The sequence below is a fragment of the Pimephales promelas genome, chromosome 1 (genome assembly GCF_988280905.1).
Source record: "Pimephales promelas chromosome 1, fPimPro1.hap1.1, whole genome shotgun sequence".
Taxonomy (NCBI): Eukaryota; Metazoa; Chordata; class Actinopteri; order Cypriniformes; family Leuciscidae; genus Pimephales; species Pimephales promelas.
The window spans coordinates 10,874,296-10,891,257 of record NC_142769.1 but is presented as its reverse complement, the minus strand read 5'-3'; the positions used below and the strand labels follow the sequence as shown (position 1 = coordinate 10,891,257).

The 16,962-nt window shown below is 43.8% G+C and overlaps 1 protein-coding gene across 4 annotated transcripts in view; it reads right to left on the bottom strand.

Moving 5' to 3' along the window:
* Positions 1–16,962, bottom strand: part of slc24a2a (solute carrier family 24 member 2a) — a 105,902-nt gene that overhangs the window by 42,306 nt on the left and 46,634 nt on the right. For 2 of the 4 annotated variants that reach the window (XM_039669757.2, XM_039669758.2), the window contains one exon: positions 4,347–4,397. The exons of the other annotated variants lie outside the window; for them this stretch is intronic. In XM_039669757.2, the coding sequence (XP_039525691.2) occupies positions 4,347–4,397 (51 nt within the window). The remainder of the gene's footprint in view (positions 1–4,346; positions 4,398–16,962) is intronic. 4 annotated transcript variants of the gene reach the window in all.

Sequence of the window (16,962 nt, the reverse complement as noted above, 5' to 3'; positions counted from 1 at the left end):
GGCCCGCGGCCAGCTGTGCGCCAGTGCGTCTGATCCGAGCGTGCCCTCGGTCAGAGAGTAATACAGGGTGCAATGGGATGAGTCGTGGGAGGCAAACAGATCTATCTGTGCGATGTAAATATCCCTATTTACACCTGGAATGTAAATAGCACGAAGGGACCTCAGGTGCTTCTGACTCCATAAGAGGAGGTGGCGTGCGAGTTGCAACATCTGGCGAGAGCGTAGACCAGGGTGGTTGATGTACGCTACTGTTGCAGTATTGTCTGAACGGACTAGTACGTGTTGACCCCTGAGAAACGCATGGAAGCTGTGCAGAGCAAGGCGTACTGCCAGAAACTCGAGGCAATTGACATGCATGAGGTGCTGGGGTCCTGTCCAGGAGCCCGCGGCTGCATGCCCATTGCACATGGCGCCCCAACCCGTGGCAGAGGCATCTGTGGAGACAACAACATGCCTGGAAACTCGCTCAAGGGGAACTCCAGCCCGTAGAAGCTGAGGTTCCTCCACGGGTGAAGGTCTGATGGCAGGTTGGAGTTACTGGAACTCTGAGCGTACCGCGATGCCATGCCCACCTCGGGACTCGATCGCAAAACCACAGCTGAAGCGGCCTCATATGAAGCAATCTGAGTGGTGTTGGCGTGGCTGCGGATGCCATATGCCCCAGTAGCCTCTGAAAACGTTTCAGTGGAACCACACTCTTGCCTTCGAACTGTTGAAGACAAGTCAGCAGTGAGTATGCTCGCTCGCTCGTAAGCTGTGCGGACATGGCGACCGAGTCTATCTCCATACCGAGACAAGAGATCCTCTGCACGGGGCAAAGTTTGCTCTTCTCCCAGTTGACCCGAAGGGCCAGACGGGCTAGGTGGCGGAGCACGAGGTCTCTGTGTTCGCAGACCTTATCTCGAGAGTGAGCTTAGATAGCCAGTCTTCAAGATAGTTCAGGACGCGAACCCCTTGTTCGCGAAGGGGAACAAGGGCTGCCTCGACAATCTTCATAATGACGCTAGGAGACAGAGCCAGCTCGAATGGGAGAACCGCATACTGATATGCCTGCCTCTCGAAAGCAAACCGAAGAAACGGTCTGTGTCGAGGTAAAATGGAGACATGAAAGTAGGCGTCCTTCAGGTCTATCGCCACAAACCAATCCTGGGGCGAACACATTCGAAAAAGCATTTGGCCGTGAGCATTTTGAACTGCAGCCGGTGAAGGGTGCGCTTCAAAACGCGCAGGTCCAGAATCGATCGTAACCCACCGATCTTCTTGGGGACAATGAAGTAGGGGCTGTAAACCCTGACCTCATCTCGGCTGGAGGGACAGTCTCGATTGCACCCTTCGCCAGCAGGGTGGCAACCTCTGCTCTCATGACCGGGGCATGCCACCGACCATCGTAAAGTGGACTCCCCTGAAGCGGGGAGGAGACCGTGCGAACTGAATCGCATAGCCGAACCTGATAGCCTGGGTGACCCAGCGGGAAAGATTGGGGAGCTCTAACCAAGCCCCCAAAAACTGATCCAGTGGAATCATCCAAGCCACAGGGGTCCCCCCGGAGGGGCAGCGGGGCGGAGAGACTGGCACAGGTGAGGGTGGCATAGCGACCCTGCGCGCGTGCATGGTCAAGCTCCACGCCCCGACAGAGACGACCAGGGAAGGACAAGCATTCCACGGAGGTCTGCTCTGCCAGGGGTCTGGCGATAGAGGGGGATGAGAGTGGTGTGGTCCGGAGACGACACACACTGCCATCCGCGCCCTCAGAGACAGAGGAGGACGAGAGTGGCGAGGCACGGGGGCATTGCACACTGCCATCCTGCTCTGTGTGCTCAGGGATGGGATGCAGCTCTTTGGAAAAAAGGTTGGCAGCAGAAAGCCGCAGGGTCAGACAAAAAAGCCACAGTCCACTTCTGGGCGGCCGAGAACTGTTGGGCAGAGTTCACGACCGCGCCTCCCGAGGCCAGCCTGGGATATGGGGAAGTTGAGGAAACTGGTTCATTCAGCTTCGCGCACAACAACCAGGTTAAGCCAGAAATGTCTGACCACGCATGTGGACATCACCTGACTCAGGGAGCATGCGGTCACCTTCGTCACTCGTAGAGCAAGGTCGGTGACGGCAGGCAGCTCAAGGATGAGCCCTGAATCAGCCCTACCCTCGTGCATGTCATTGAACACCCAGAAGGATGGCAATAACACACAGTGAGGTGGCAGCCTGCCCCGCAGCTCTATAGGTCCCCGCCACCGGAGTAGACAAGAACCTACAGGCTTTGGAGGGGTGCTTAGGGTTGCCACGCCAGGTGGAGGTGCTGTGGGGACACATAAGTGTTGCCACAGTACACTCCACAGGGGGGAACCCCAGTGTACCCTAGACTGCGGCCTCTACGAGGGCAGAGAAGGCAGAAGAGGCCGCTGAGTGGTCGTGAAAAGTCAAAGGAGACTTCCACGATCTCATGGCCAGCCTCTTCATGCACATCCGGGAAGAAAGGATTTGGTTTTGCCACCCCCACAAAGCAATCATCGGCCTTAAGTGCTTGGGACATGGCAGAATTTTCCACACAAACCCGATACTCGTGGCAGCCCGGGAAAGCATAGCTGTGAACTCTGAATCAAACTCGCTATGCTAGCACATCCGAGGACAGCAGCACAGACGAGCCATCTCCAGAGGACTCCAGCTCACCTTGTGATGCGGCGATAGACATGATTTCATCAGCTGTTTTTTTTTTTTTTTTTCGTGGATTGCAACATGAAAGACGGGGTGTGGAGTGAGGAATTTTCGTCGGTTTAGTTCCAGATCTGACGTCTGGCCACCAGCCGAAGTATTATCTCACGTAGAGAAAAATAGTTTGGGTTGTGGATGAGGGGACTCTCACTCTATTGAGCTCATTGAGTCTCGACCGTTATACATTGCAATGGTCACGTTCCCACTGAGAGAACGTGACACACCCACGAGCGCTGTCTGAGCGAGATCAAAGCCCAAACACGTCAAACCCATCACCCATCAGCAGCTCGCACCCTTCAGCTGAATCTATCTGAATACCGCACTCAGAAGTACACGGGCAGATCGTCTTTAAAAAGACGCGTCTTTAAAAAGACGTGCCGCGTGCACGCTCTTTTAGTGAGAGGAAAAAACTCTGCAGATGTTGAAGTGACCAGGGAGAAACGCACACACTGGCAGACCACTGCTCAGATCGCAGGCAATGTGAAACTCACTGGATACCACCGTCACACCAACAACAGAGAGTTCGCTCGTCTCGAAGAGTCACAGTAGTAAACTCAGATTGTGTGGCTTGTGGAGTGAAGAAGTTCTCTTGGCTCCGAAGCGAAAACATACTGCGGTTGCGTCCGCTTCCTCCTTTTATACTCACAGGGTGAGGCGGAGATACGCTATGCAAATTCCGCAGACCCATGGTATTTCTTTGCCATTGGCTCGTTTTTTAATACTCGAAGAGGATTGGCTTTCTAGGCGAAACCCCCATTCTCCGTCATCCAACGTAACTCGGAGTGACTACGAAAGGGAACGAACAGTATTTATATTGTTTTTACCTCTTGTAACAACAGCCATGTACAAGTGATCTGACGGCACACGGGCGTTTCGTTCAGTGGATGCGCCGGAAAGCGCCAGAAGTGACGGTGGGCGGTTGCGGAAAAAAAAATCAATGTTGTCTGTTGATATGTCGAAATAGTCTTCCATTGCAATTACCTGTATATCTAAATATGTTTAGATATTCACAGTGAAGGATAGCACTTCTGAAAACTCTGTGTAAACAATGAGTGATGTACACACGCGAGAGATCACTTCCGGTGCTTTCCGGCATGCTTGCACAGATTGAAGCGCCCTCGCCCTCAGATCATTTGGATGTGACTGTGATTACAAGAGGTAAAACCGATATAAATACTGTTCGTTTTCTCACACAAATCACTCATTTCGTGTCTTAGGCCATCAATGTGTACTTACATTCACGAGTCATTAAATCATGTTTAATTTGGACTTTTCTGTGCATGCTCTTTGAGATGAACCCAGGGTAGACCCCATAAACTTCCATTATATGACTGACAGACAAGAACGGTTTGACCTAAAAATATCAAAATTGAAAATACTGTGGAAACAAAGACTTGAGGTACTTGGATGCCCTTGATGTAAGCTAAAACATATCAAAACTTACTTTCAAAGTGAACTATTCCTTTGAGAATGGAAACCACGATTTGCACTTATGTTAGTGAAATCTCGGCTACAGTGTCATGACAGTAAAAAATGGAAAAGAAAACTCTCTCTCACACTCATATGAACAAATAGCATCATGGGTAGAGAGGCGAAGCAGAAAGAGAGGAAAAAATAGGGTTGACAGAAAGATTCTTACCTTCCTCGGTCATTGAGTGATAATATTTTAGCTTGCCATAAGTCCCCAGCTCTACAATATCACAGACAGAGACAAGGGTAAGGAAATACACGCTTGCACATGTGGATGAGCACACACACACACACACATGCATACACAGACACACACATATATATGTGTTAGTGAGAACGACGAGGTAAGGAGGCTAAAAACAAAATCTGTCTCTATGTCGATCTCACAGGCATAAGTGCAAAGAAACTGAACAAAAGAAAAAAGAAGAGAAAAATTACAAGTTTAATCAGATTGTCTGACTGCTCCGGGAGTCAAGGTGCAAATGTTTGAAATTGTCCTGGGAAAACAAAATTTTGTTTGTTTGTTGAAAACAATAATTTTTTATTAAATGAAGAGTTCAGATGCAAAAGCCTCTAAATGCCATTTGAAATTTTCTTCTAAAATGACCATTTTTATCAAGCTTGTATATTTATGTTCAGTAATTCCACTTAAATGACAATTATTAGGTAATCTTCATTGACATTTAAGTGAAATTACTGAACTTAAATATACAAGCTTGATAAAAATGATCATTTTAGAAGAAAATCATGCCTTTGAAAGATATTTAGAGATTTGCTTGAGCTACACGACTATGCTCCTCTTGAAATCATTCTCATTAGTGCTGATTTGATACTCAAGAAACATTTCATATTATTATCAATGTTAAAAACAATTGTGCTGCTTCATGTTTTTTTTGGAAACTTTCAGGATTCTTGAATTAATCAAAAGTTCAAAAGAACAGTGAGCAGAATTTCATAATACACATCCAAATGTTTTTTGTTCATGCAGTCTATTATTGAGGTATAATTTATTTCAAACTTCCTGTCTAGTTAATAATAAGCTGCAAACTGACTTACAAAGAGATAAAAGTATGGCTATGAGAGACAGAAATACTTAAATTATGTATAAAATGATGTGCTATGCTTAACCTAAGCAAAGTTTCATTCGAAACGATTTGATTTTCATTTCACTTTTACTTGCAGTGTTCAGTCTCAAGCCATTGTGTCGTGATCCCATTAGACATTTCTGGGATATATATGGAGTCCAAAATTCAAATAAGAATTAGGAACAATGCCAAGTTTTTCATATGATCAGCTCTGTGTTATCGTGTCTCTGGACCGGAGCAGATTTTGTGCACGCTGTGGCGGTTTGCGTGACACTAAGATGAAAACAGACTTCAATTAATCCCAATGGAAAGTATTTTTACACTGTCTGAATATTTCCCTAACCCTTATAAAGTGCACTATGTGCTATTCACCATTTAGAAAATGGTAAATGTGTGAACAAGTGCACTGATTGCAACTATAGGGTCTATTTATAGTGTAGGGGGTGGGACACTTCAGATTCTTGAGAGCATTTCATTGGACAGAAAATCTGATGAGAAGCTGAAGTGCAGCGTGATGTCATCAAAATCATTGATCCATACTGGCGAAAGTGAGAGACTATGTTTTGAATGCTTATTTCTTCTAAATACGATTTGTATCATTGTTTTGGAGAACACTAGCTTACAAAAATGATCCAAGATCATCCAAGATCAAAGGATCCGCTGCCTTGGAAAGCAGTACGACAGCTCCCTAAAGGACAGTGGCAACCTCACTAATACCAAGGCCCAGCTGAACATCTGGCTCAAGGCAGTCGAGCACAGCCAACTGCTCGGGAGATTCAAAGTCTGGTGCTTCCAGTATGGCATCATACCCCGGCTAAAATGGCCCTTCCTACTCTACGACTTTCCCATGTCCCAGGTGGAAGGAATGGAAAGACTGTGCAGCAAGTACTTGCGGAAATGGTTGGGAGTCCCCCCATCATTCAGCGCAGTCAACCTGTATAGCAAGACTTGTAAACTTCCCTTGCCAGTCTCGTCGGTGGCCGAGGAGTTTAAAGCCACCAAAGCAAGGGCAGTCAGTACACTGCTCTCATCTAAAGATGGGAAAGTAAGGCACGCAAGTAAGACCATTAAATGTGGCAGAAAGTGGAAGCCTCAGCAAGCCGTAATGGAAGCAGAATCCTACTGGAAACACCAGGAAATCGTAGGCGTGGTATGCCAGGGACGCCTGGGCCTTGGACACTATAGTGAGAAGAGGTGGAGCCGGGCTGATACCAGAGCCAGGAGAGGTCTCGTGGTGCAAAGAGTCCGTGAGGCAGCAGAGGAGGAGCGTCAGGTGAAGGCGATTGGACTTGCTTCTCAGGGTCGATGGACGCAGTGGGACCAGGCACAGGAGCGACCATTGTCTTGGAAGGATCTGTGGCAAAAAATCTACCAGGGGAAGTTAAGCTTTCTCTTGCGCTCAGTGGCTGACCTGCTGCCAACACCAAGCAATATAAAGATCTGGGGCGGAGGGGAAGACCCATCTTGCAACCAATGTGGAGCAGCTTCCTGTACGCTGAACCACATTCTGGCCGGGTGTCCAAGGGCATTGGCAGAGGGCCGTTACAGATGGAGGCACGACAAAGTCCTCGCAGAAATTGCCAAATGGGTGGAACAGCAGCGAGTCAAAGCCAACAACAAGCAGGCCTGCCCGCCCCAAGTCACAACCTTTGTGAGGGAAGGAGACAAGGCCCATAAGACCGGCATGGTGGCCAAGAACCCACCCTCCGCCTTGCAACGAGCCTCCGACTGGGAATTAAGAGTAGACCTGAAGAAGAAGCTTGTCTTCCCACAGGACGTGGCAGCGACTTCCCTCCGACCAGATATTGTTCTGCTATCCAGGAGCACGAAATCCATCATAGTTGCTGAGCTCACGGTGCCCTGGGAGGAAAGGCTAGCCACGTCACACCAACTAAAAAAAGCGAAGTACCAAGATCTGATTGACGAAGCCAATGTAAAGGGATGGCATGCAACCAGCTACCCCATTGAAGTCGGGTGCCGCGGGTTTCCAGCAAAATCGGTGCGCTACTTCCTCCAGAGGATGGGCCTGGAGTATAAACAGCTGAAGGAAGCTACCAGGGACATAGCCGAAGCAGCCGAGTCTAGCTCAAGATGGCTGTGGCTGAAAAGAGCCCACAGTTGGAGCCCTTCTGCAGGTGAAGGCTAGTCAGTCTTCACGGCCCCACTCAGGCGAGGTGTTCAGGTTAAGGGGCGAAACACCTAAGACCCTGAGACCCCTGCTGATGATGCAGAAGAGTTCCAACAATGTGGATGCTTCGAGAATACCATCTCTGAAGAAGGTCTGTGTCATGGTTTAGTCGGTCCTACAGAGGCGGCTTGTAGCAAAGCATCTAGATGTTTACTTCACCCCACAACAGTAAGGCTAACATACTGTACATTTTTTTGAAGAGGAATTATTTTTCAAAGTGTACTTTGAATAACCATAGTGTATGAAATGTGCTATGTAAATAAACTTGCCTTGCCTAATTTTGATTTCATGATGACTTTAAGTTAGATTTTAAATCTCAGATTTTCTATGGTTGCAGATTTTTGTAACCTATCTGTAAGATCTTCACAGATGATGTAAACATGTTTTCGTTAAGTAATGAGTCTGGCGACCTTGCAGAATGACCTCTCCAGCTGTTGACCGGTCATCCCAGCGGCACAAAGCTTTTAACATCGATTCGGCTGGGAAAGGGTGTGCGACTGCATGCAAGTGTTTGGGTGTGCTCACATTACACAATAAAGGTCACGTAAAATAACCTATCAGACTGTTATTGGCAAGGGTGAATGTCTGTGCATGTTCGTGTGCAATCAGGTGGAAGGGCAGTATGACATACAACAGTGTCTTTATGAATGCATGCGTGTCCGTTTGACGGAGCAGACAGATCATTCCAAAAATAGAGAAACTGTTGGTCTGGCATGGGGGTCGAGCTCAATAATCAATGCAAACTGCTGTGCAAGAGGTCTGACAGTAAAAAAAAACCCACATACACACACAGACAAAACCACTGCATATACGGTTTGTAATTTCTGAAGAGCGTGAAAGGTTGTGAGAGCTGTGGCAGTGCTCAGTTTGTGTGTGTGATGAAGAGGGATGAATTACGTGTGCATGTGGAAAATCAGGCAGTAGTCATTTATAATTTGTTCAATATCAATTAATGAACTTATGCAATTAATCAATTCATTTGGGGGGTATGTGTGTAATACTTCCATGTGAGGCACACATAAGGAATACACGTCACATAATGTTTTATGTGAAACAAATATATTATGAACACAATCACAATGTGTCGCTGTGTTTATAAAACAGGTGCAGTTTTGCCAAGCTTGTATGTGATGCTGCGAGTGACCCAATTGCTTGTGTTTTTTGTGTAAGAAAAAAAATAAATAACAAAATAAATTTGTCGCATGGACAATAAAACCCAAACCTGACATTGTTTTAGACCACAATAATTTATGAGTATATGGTGTATGGCAGGGCTAATCAATTAGCTTCATAAATCTAAAAGTTGAGGAGGGCCGGGGGTTTAGCTGATTTATTGAAACATTAAGCATTAATTATTGAAACATGACAGTAAATAAGCTAAAGTAAACCTAAAAAAAGTATTGTATTTACTTGGAAATGTGGTACCCAACAATATGCAGATTTTTAAGACCGTAATTAATAACTTATTTACAGATGTGTACAAATATATACATTATACAAGCTCATAGCTATTGGTAAGAATTATTTTGTTTATAATTATTATAGGATTAAATAAAAAATTCTGACAGTGAGACTTGGTAACCACAGGTAAAACCATGCATGGCTACTCACTCACTACCACTGTATAAAGAAATGCCTAAATACAGGTAAAAACTATACACACACTACCAACCTAATAAATCTAATGCAATATGAATTACTATAACATAGTATTCAATATAAATATTCCACATTTCTGCCCAAACCACGGTAAATTACTACAGTACATTCCAATTCTCCTCCCAAGGCGTGATATACGACACTTTTGCCAAAGCATAGACATCCAACGCACATGGAGCCCTTTAGCGCCAAATGAGACGCTTCGGTTATGTTAAGTTTAGGTCTGGGGTAGGGTTAGGTTTAGACCACTAGGAGGCGCCTTCTACACCATAAATATCTGCATCTCATTACACTTTGGCAAAAGCGTCGTATATGACGCCTTGGGATGAGAATGGGCTCATGGTCAATGTTTGTAAGGGTGGCGATTAGGGGATTTGTAGTCTTCTAACTTCGTTCATGGCACAATGTTTCTTGTTTCTTGTTGGGAATGTTGAGGCTGTTTAAAACTATTTAATCATCAAGTGATTTGTGATTTGTAACAGAGAGGTGAGTCGAATTGAACAGCTTCTCACAAGATGTCTCAATGCTGTTTAATAATAGTGTCCAGGACCGGGAGTAAACTAAACTCTTTTAAGCTTGAGTTCTGTTATCCACTCAGCCATGCAGCAAAGTTCAAATTAAACTCGTGAAACTGAAAACGTTTCTCAGGTTAATCTGAGCACTCATGGTACGCACCGTGCGTATATCCATACAGCTGCAGGCACCATTGCGGCCACACGTATATCTAAAGAAATTTAGCCGCACCGCCAGGATAAGAGTAGGAGAGAAATTGGGGAAGGGGATGATTGGCAAGCATGTCCTTTTGAGGTCAACGCTGCATCAATTCATCTTAGGAATGACAGATACAAGTCCTTCACAGTGGCCAGAGGGTATTGAGCCATTTTTATTCCGGAACAGTGGCTAGTGGCTATGTGATGCTGTTAGAGGAAAATGTTTTCTGACTTGCTCCTCCAAAATTCCCCAAAGTGGCTCAAAAATATTGAAATCTGGTGACTGTGCAGGCCATGGGAGATTCACTTTCATGTTCATTAAACCAGTCTGTCACAAGTCTTGCTGTGTGTATTTGTGCATTATCATGCTGATACACAGCACTCCCTTCAGGATATGGTGTTTGAACCATTAGATATGGTCCTCCAAAATGGCTCAGTAGTCCTTGGTAATGATGTTCCCATCAAGCTCAGTAGGGAATGGCATAATATTGGAGCCCAAACTATCACTGATCCACCCACTCTAGGCACGAATCCATTCGGGTGTTAAGACTCTATGAGGCTTCTTCACGCTGTAACTCGTGAAGTGAAGGTGAAGGTAGACTCATCAGAGAACAGTTCATGTTTCAAATTGACCACAGTCCATTTGGCATTGGCACAAGTGACCAAAGGTTTGGCAATGGCAGCCGGACCATAAATATTGACTTTTTGGAGCTCACGATGAGCAGTTTTGGTGGAAACAGGAGAGCTAAGGCGCGCATTTAGTTCTGCAGTTAGTTGGACAGCTGTGGTTTTATGTTTTTTTGGATTCAATCAGGTTTATTACATGGACATCCTTTTTAGACAGCTTCCTCTTGCATTGACAGTTACTCCCGTTGGATGTGGTTCATCCTTTGCGGTAGTATACTGACAATACTTGCTGTCATTCTATATAGATCAGTGGATAAACTATAGCTAGCTACGTACTTACTGTAGCAGTCAGCTTACAATGTCACAATCAGTTACCTGGACTATATCTGTATTTACGATGCTGTATAAATGAATGCTTTTTTAAAACAGAAAATTTGTTTTATCTACAAATTTCACCAACCGAAAAGCTCAAAACACGCTTCTTGGATCTTTCTTTTAATTTTTTCCATTTAAAATCTAAGCATGTTTTAAATTAAGTTTTATAGAAGCAAAATAGTGCAGTTGAATAGACCAGTTGAACAACGCAAGGAAAAGGGTTACATTAAAAACTAGTGCTGTAGCGGCGCGTCGATGACGTCGATGCTTCGACGTCAAAATTGCGTCGACATCATATTTTTACGTCGACGCTTCTTTATTTATTTATTTTTTGCATGTTCCCGGCGGTACAGCTTGCCACACACACGTGGGAGACCGAAACATTGCAGAATAGAGGACGAAGACAACTAGAAGTGAATGTGCTATCCATTAAGTGAATCACACACAGTAAACAAACCCTTAAGAAAAAAACTTTACAATTTAGATGCGCAAACTGGGTGCCGGTGTGGTGAGACGTACAAGCTCGGGCAGATTCGGCTTGAAGTCGTTCATCCAGGACGCGGCGCTGTGCGCGCTGTTACAAAAAAAAGGCGTAGGTACACACAGCCAGCCACAGTCTTCCTGGTCTTGCGCACCCAACGCGTCATTTTTGCCGCACGCACATTCGCGCTCGTGTCGAGTATAAACAAGGCTTTACTCTGTGTCAGCACACGCTCTGATCAGTAGATGCACAAACCTCTCCCGATTCATCTCCAGCACTAGCAGCCTCCGATCGCACCACTAACTCCGCCTCCCTTTCCCTCCTCAGCTGATATTAATATTTAAACATTCTCTATGATAAAAAATGTTTGTAAAAAATATTTTAATAACACGGTTTTGGCGGTTGTAGAGTTATAATGATGGTGTTCAAATACATAACATTAGACTAACCTTAGCCAGCTTATAGTATCTTGATTCAGTATGCTAGTATTTATTTGAGATACATTGTTTTTTTTAATTAATTGAGCAGCAGAAAAATATTCTTTATATTAGTTGTCCAATTAGTCATTAGATTAGTCGACTAATCGATAAAATAATCGCCCAACTAATCGTTTAGTTAATAATCGTTTACCCCAGCCCTAAAAACATTCATTTTAATTATTTGTTAATAGTTATATTTGTTAATAGTTATATTTTGATTGCAACTCCACTATTGTTTTATATTGAATTGTTCTATAGTCTATAGAGTATTTTAAGCAATTATATCATAAGAAACTGTAATTAAATTACAGAAGAGTAATCCCTTACTTTACATTTTCAAGGGAAAAGTACAGTAATTAATTACTTAGTAATGTATTATACCCAACACTGCTAGAGTTCATATGATTAAACCAAATATACTATTATACGTAGGCTACATGGAACTGAATATGTTGAAATGATATTGAAAGTATAGATGAGAAACTAATAATGTTCAACTACTGATTTGGCCTTTAAATGGTTTAAATTTTGAATGGATTTCGTTTTCAATGAAATGGGTTCCTTTCTCATTTGGAAATGGTCATATTTAGACCAAAATGAATAAATATCTTGCAGAGAGTATAGAATAATGGGCAGATTGGCAAATAACATTAAAAAATGGATTGCTATGGTGAAAAGTTCAGAGATATAATGTCTGGTAACACTAAGATTTAACTAGGATATTGGCTGTTTATTAGTACTTATAAAAGTACATATTAATACCTTATGTATGACCTATTTCAAATAGGAATTTTACATTTCACTAACACTGTTTTTGCTAAACAAATTTTAAATGATTTCAAACACACAAGCCACAATCGCACCATGCACTTCTGGTATATTTCAGCTGCGCACTGCATCCTAGGACACTTTGGGTAATGCCTCCAGCGTGACCGGTGTCTGAAGAACATGCCAGCAACAGCCTATGACGTTACCGGTGGGCGCAGAGTATAAAATGTCATCTGTAGAACACAACACATTGAGAATTTATTTTGTCTTGAGGACCCGTTTATTTATGTATGTGTGAAGAAGATCACTCAGCCAAGCGTTTCAGGAAGTATGTGCCTCTGTATCAGAGATGACACTTAAAGGGTTAGTTCACCCAAAAATGAAAATTAAGTCATTAATTACTCACCCCCATGCTGTACCAACCCCGTAAGACTTTCGTTCATCTTCGTAACACAAATAAAGATATTTTTGATTGAATCTGAGAGCTGGATCAGTCCTACATAGACTGCCTAAGGGACTGGCTCTTGACGGCCCATAAAGTCATTAAAGAAAAGGTTTAAATATTCCATGTGCCTACAGCGGCTCAATTATAAGTTTATCAAGCGACGAGACTACTTTTTGTGCGAAAAAAACATAAATAACGACTTTATTACACTATTCCATTACTTCCTTATGGGCGCATGCGCGAGAACTGAGACGAGGACGTTCTCCTTCGACTACTTCTTGTTACCGGCTGCTTAGGAGTTTTACCGCCCCCTACCGTATAAGATGATGTGCTGATATAGCTGGAATCGCAAAACTTTCTGTTTACAAGCAGAGGGAGATGCGCGCAGTACATACGCTTTTCAATTTGCGTATTTTCTGCATATAAGGTGCACTTAAAAGCCTTTAATCTTCTCAAAAAACGACAGTGTTCCTTATAATCCGGAGCGCCTTATATATGGATCATCATTTTATATCTTTGTTCTCACCAGAGGTATAGTTGTTAGTTTGCACGAGCGCCAAAGGTGTTTGTGACTGTTCTACCCATGATTCTTGATTAGTGATAGAGTTTGGCATTTGAGCGAAATACGTTTATCTCCCAGGGGAGTTGACCAAACTCTTTATGATATGGTTGCTGTGATAAGCTCTTTTGAAGTTTATTCTCTCTTGAGGGATGAGAAGAGCACACCGACAACCACTGTTTGGATCCCGTGGCCGCCATAGCAGGTTCGACTGGCAGGTTCGATCACAGAGGTGGTGGGCACAGCAAAGGGAGTGTCTTATGAGATGTATTTATTTTTTATTTATTTTATTTATTGCACAATAGCAGTGCTCGGTGATGGTGATATCTGGTACCCAACAGGAATTGTTTTATGTCACCCTTGTTTGCGAACCCTTCCTAGTTGTAGGGACCTCCGTGAGTAGGGACCTCTATGGAGCCCATTTTTCCTCGGATTTGACTGAAGAGCAGAACCCTTCCCCTAAAGTCAGGTCTTAAAGCAGGGTTCTCCAATCGCTGGGATGAGCTCTTTTGATCACAAGAACACAACAGGAAGAGTTTTTTTCGTCCCAGTTTGCAAACCCTTCTTTGTCGTAAGGCACCTTCGGGAGTGTCTAGGGTCTTGAGATCCAACAGAGATATTTGTTTCCAAGTGGTCCCAGCTAGCTTTAGGCAATAACTTCATGGTTGAGTGTAAGTGGAATCCTTAAAGGGTTAGTTCACCTAAAAATGTAGTTCACCCCTCATGTAGTTCCAAACCTGGAAGACCTTTATTCATTTTTTTCGGAACACAAATTTAGATATTTTTGGAACCAGCAATGTTTTGGTATCATTACAAGGAAGACAGAAGTTTTATAATATTCATTTTATTAAAAAAGATAAAAAAGAATAACTAAGTGAATGAATAACAAGAATGATAAAGGAATGAAGTGCATAAGACACATAAAATACACGTGATTAAGTTGGGTGTGGCTATGGAAGAGTTACGCTATCTTATGGAAAGATAAACTGTTGTTCCTTTGAAACTAATAAGGTGAATAACCTTATTATGCATCACACACATAAATGAAAGATTATTTGTTAGTATCTAGCATCACCTATATTACCTCTAATGGAAAATGGAAAAATCATAAAATGATAATAAACAACAATGCCAAGGTCTCTGGAAAGTGGTTTGGTAAAGTGACATTTACGTTCCATGTGGTCCAGTGAGCAGTCTGAGGGCAGCAACGTCTTCCACTGGTTGTGCTGTGAGACAATGCAGTAGGGAAAAGAGCTAGAATATGTTTTAACAACTTTGAACATGAAGCTCTGTGGGATGCTGATCTCTTGAGCACCCAATGGTCCTAAAATCTGGAACACGCAGATAAGGCCCTTAAGTAGGTGCAGAAGGTCCTTAATTTGGAACACACAGACCACGGAACCTTGAAGTGAAGGTTTGCTCTCCTGAGCTTAACCTTGTTGCATGTGTCTCTGTGCATGTGTCTCCTGCCTCTCTGGGCCAGAAACTCAGAACTTGGTCAATCCGCTTTTGTCGCATAGAAACTTGTGACATGCTGTAGATGTTATTTTCTCGCGGGACAAAAACTCTGAATGTTGTGTTTTGTTAATGTCTCTTTCCTCACAGAGTGGAGGCTCAGAACGTGGTTGTATCTGTTGCTGCCTCACAAGCTGTAGACTCAGATCATGGAATTGGTTTTGTTGTGAGAGTCTCAGTTGAGCATTTATAATGGCATGGCTAGCACTTGTGATCTTCCGACCACAGAAGGGTCTGGACACCAACAGGAAGTGATCTGTTCGCCTTGGACAAACCCTTCCAGTTGTACAGCACCTCTGAGAGTGCTAGAGTCTAGAGACCAAATCATTCTTCTAGACAGTGACATCAAGTGGTGTGGCTCTCTGTGAGCCTCCTTGGTTGAACTGTCATTAAGGTGGAGTGTTGTTACGGTTCCTCACGCTCTACAGAGTCATCCTGCTGAGGCCTCTGCTCCCCAGAGCTCTGCTTGGATAGCAGTATCGAGTTGCCAGGCTCTTTTGTGAGCCTCCTTGGTAAGTAGTCCTTAGCTTAGAGCGTTGGCCTCAATTCTTAGAGCTCGGAGCTTCTGTGCGCCTCCTTGGTTTGCTCTTGATTTAGAGAGTTGTCATGCTGAGACCTCCGCTCCCCATAGGTTCGCATAAGATAACATGTCTAAGTTGTGTGGCTCTATGTGAACCTCCTTGGTAAGGTGGTCTGTTACACCATGTCCCAACAACATGCAACACCACAACGCGCGATAAAAGGTATATTTTCCATGTTAATCAGAGTTTTTGTCCTAACCAGCCGCGACAGCGACACGATTGTATTTTAGAAAAGGTTTATATTTTTCTGCGATGTCGTGGCTGGAACAGCAAACACAAAGTGTGCCAATGATAATCTCAGGTACTGTTTATGTGCTTTATTTAATGTTTAAAGCATGCAATATGACTTTGAATATCATTTAGTACTCCCAGCTTTGTAGCTGTAAAAACAACAATGGATAATTCACCTCAGATCTTGAAATTAAATTGATGGAAACAAGAATGTCCAAACTGTGAACAAACAAGTGTATTATTTGACTAAGATTGTTTAGTAACTCAGTAACTAATGTAATTTGAATAAAGTTTAAATGGTGTAATATTTGTGAATTTGATTATGTTGCCTACTTATCCATTTTCTTGTGATTGCCGTCAAGATTACTCTCTGACGCCCACTCACACGTTGTTCTGATTGGCTGTGGGTTTTGATTGATTTCGACGCATCTCACATCCGCGTCGCATCTAGTGTGGACAGAAAAATTATTTGACCCTGGAATCTTATCGCATCGCATTTGGTCAGGACACTGTTTTAGGGTAGAGCATACTTAGGTTTCCTCTCACTATGGGGGGTCGTTATGCTGAAGTCTTTGTTCTGAGAGCTCTGTGAAGGCAGTGGACTGGGTTGTAAGTTCTTTTTGAGCCTCCCTTGATAACTGTCTTCAAGGCGGGAAATGATAGGCTCCCTCTTGCTTTAGAGAGTCTTCTTGCCGAGGTCTACGCCCCCAGAGCTCCACCTGGACAGCAATATTGAGCTGTCAGGCTCTTTTGTGAGCCTCCTTGGTAAGACATACTTGGCGTAGAACATAGGTCTCCTCTAAGAGAGTCGTTTGGCTCTCTGCAAACCTCCTTGATATTTTTTTAGTGTTGCTAGGTCTCCTCTTGTTTTGAGAGTGGTTTTCCTGAGACCTCCACTCATAAGGGGTATAGTGCCATATACCCCTTGGCCGTTTATCCTTGGCCATATTCCCTTGGAAGGTATTCAGAAGAATACCAGGCAATGAGCTCCCAAGATAGCCACTGGTGCGGGTACCATCTAAGACAGGGAATTGTGACTTTGGACCTAGCTCAGTTGAGCCATTGACTTTATGTCAGCTGTT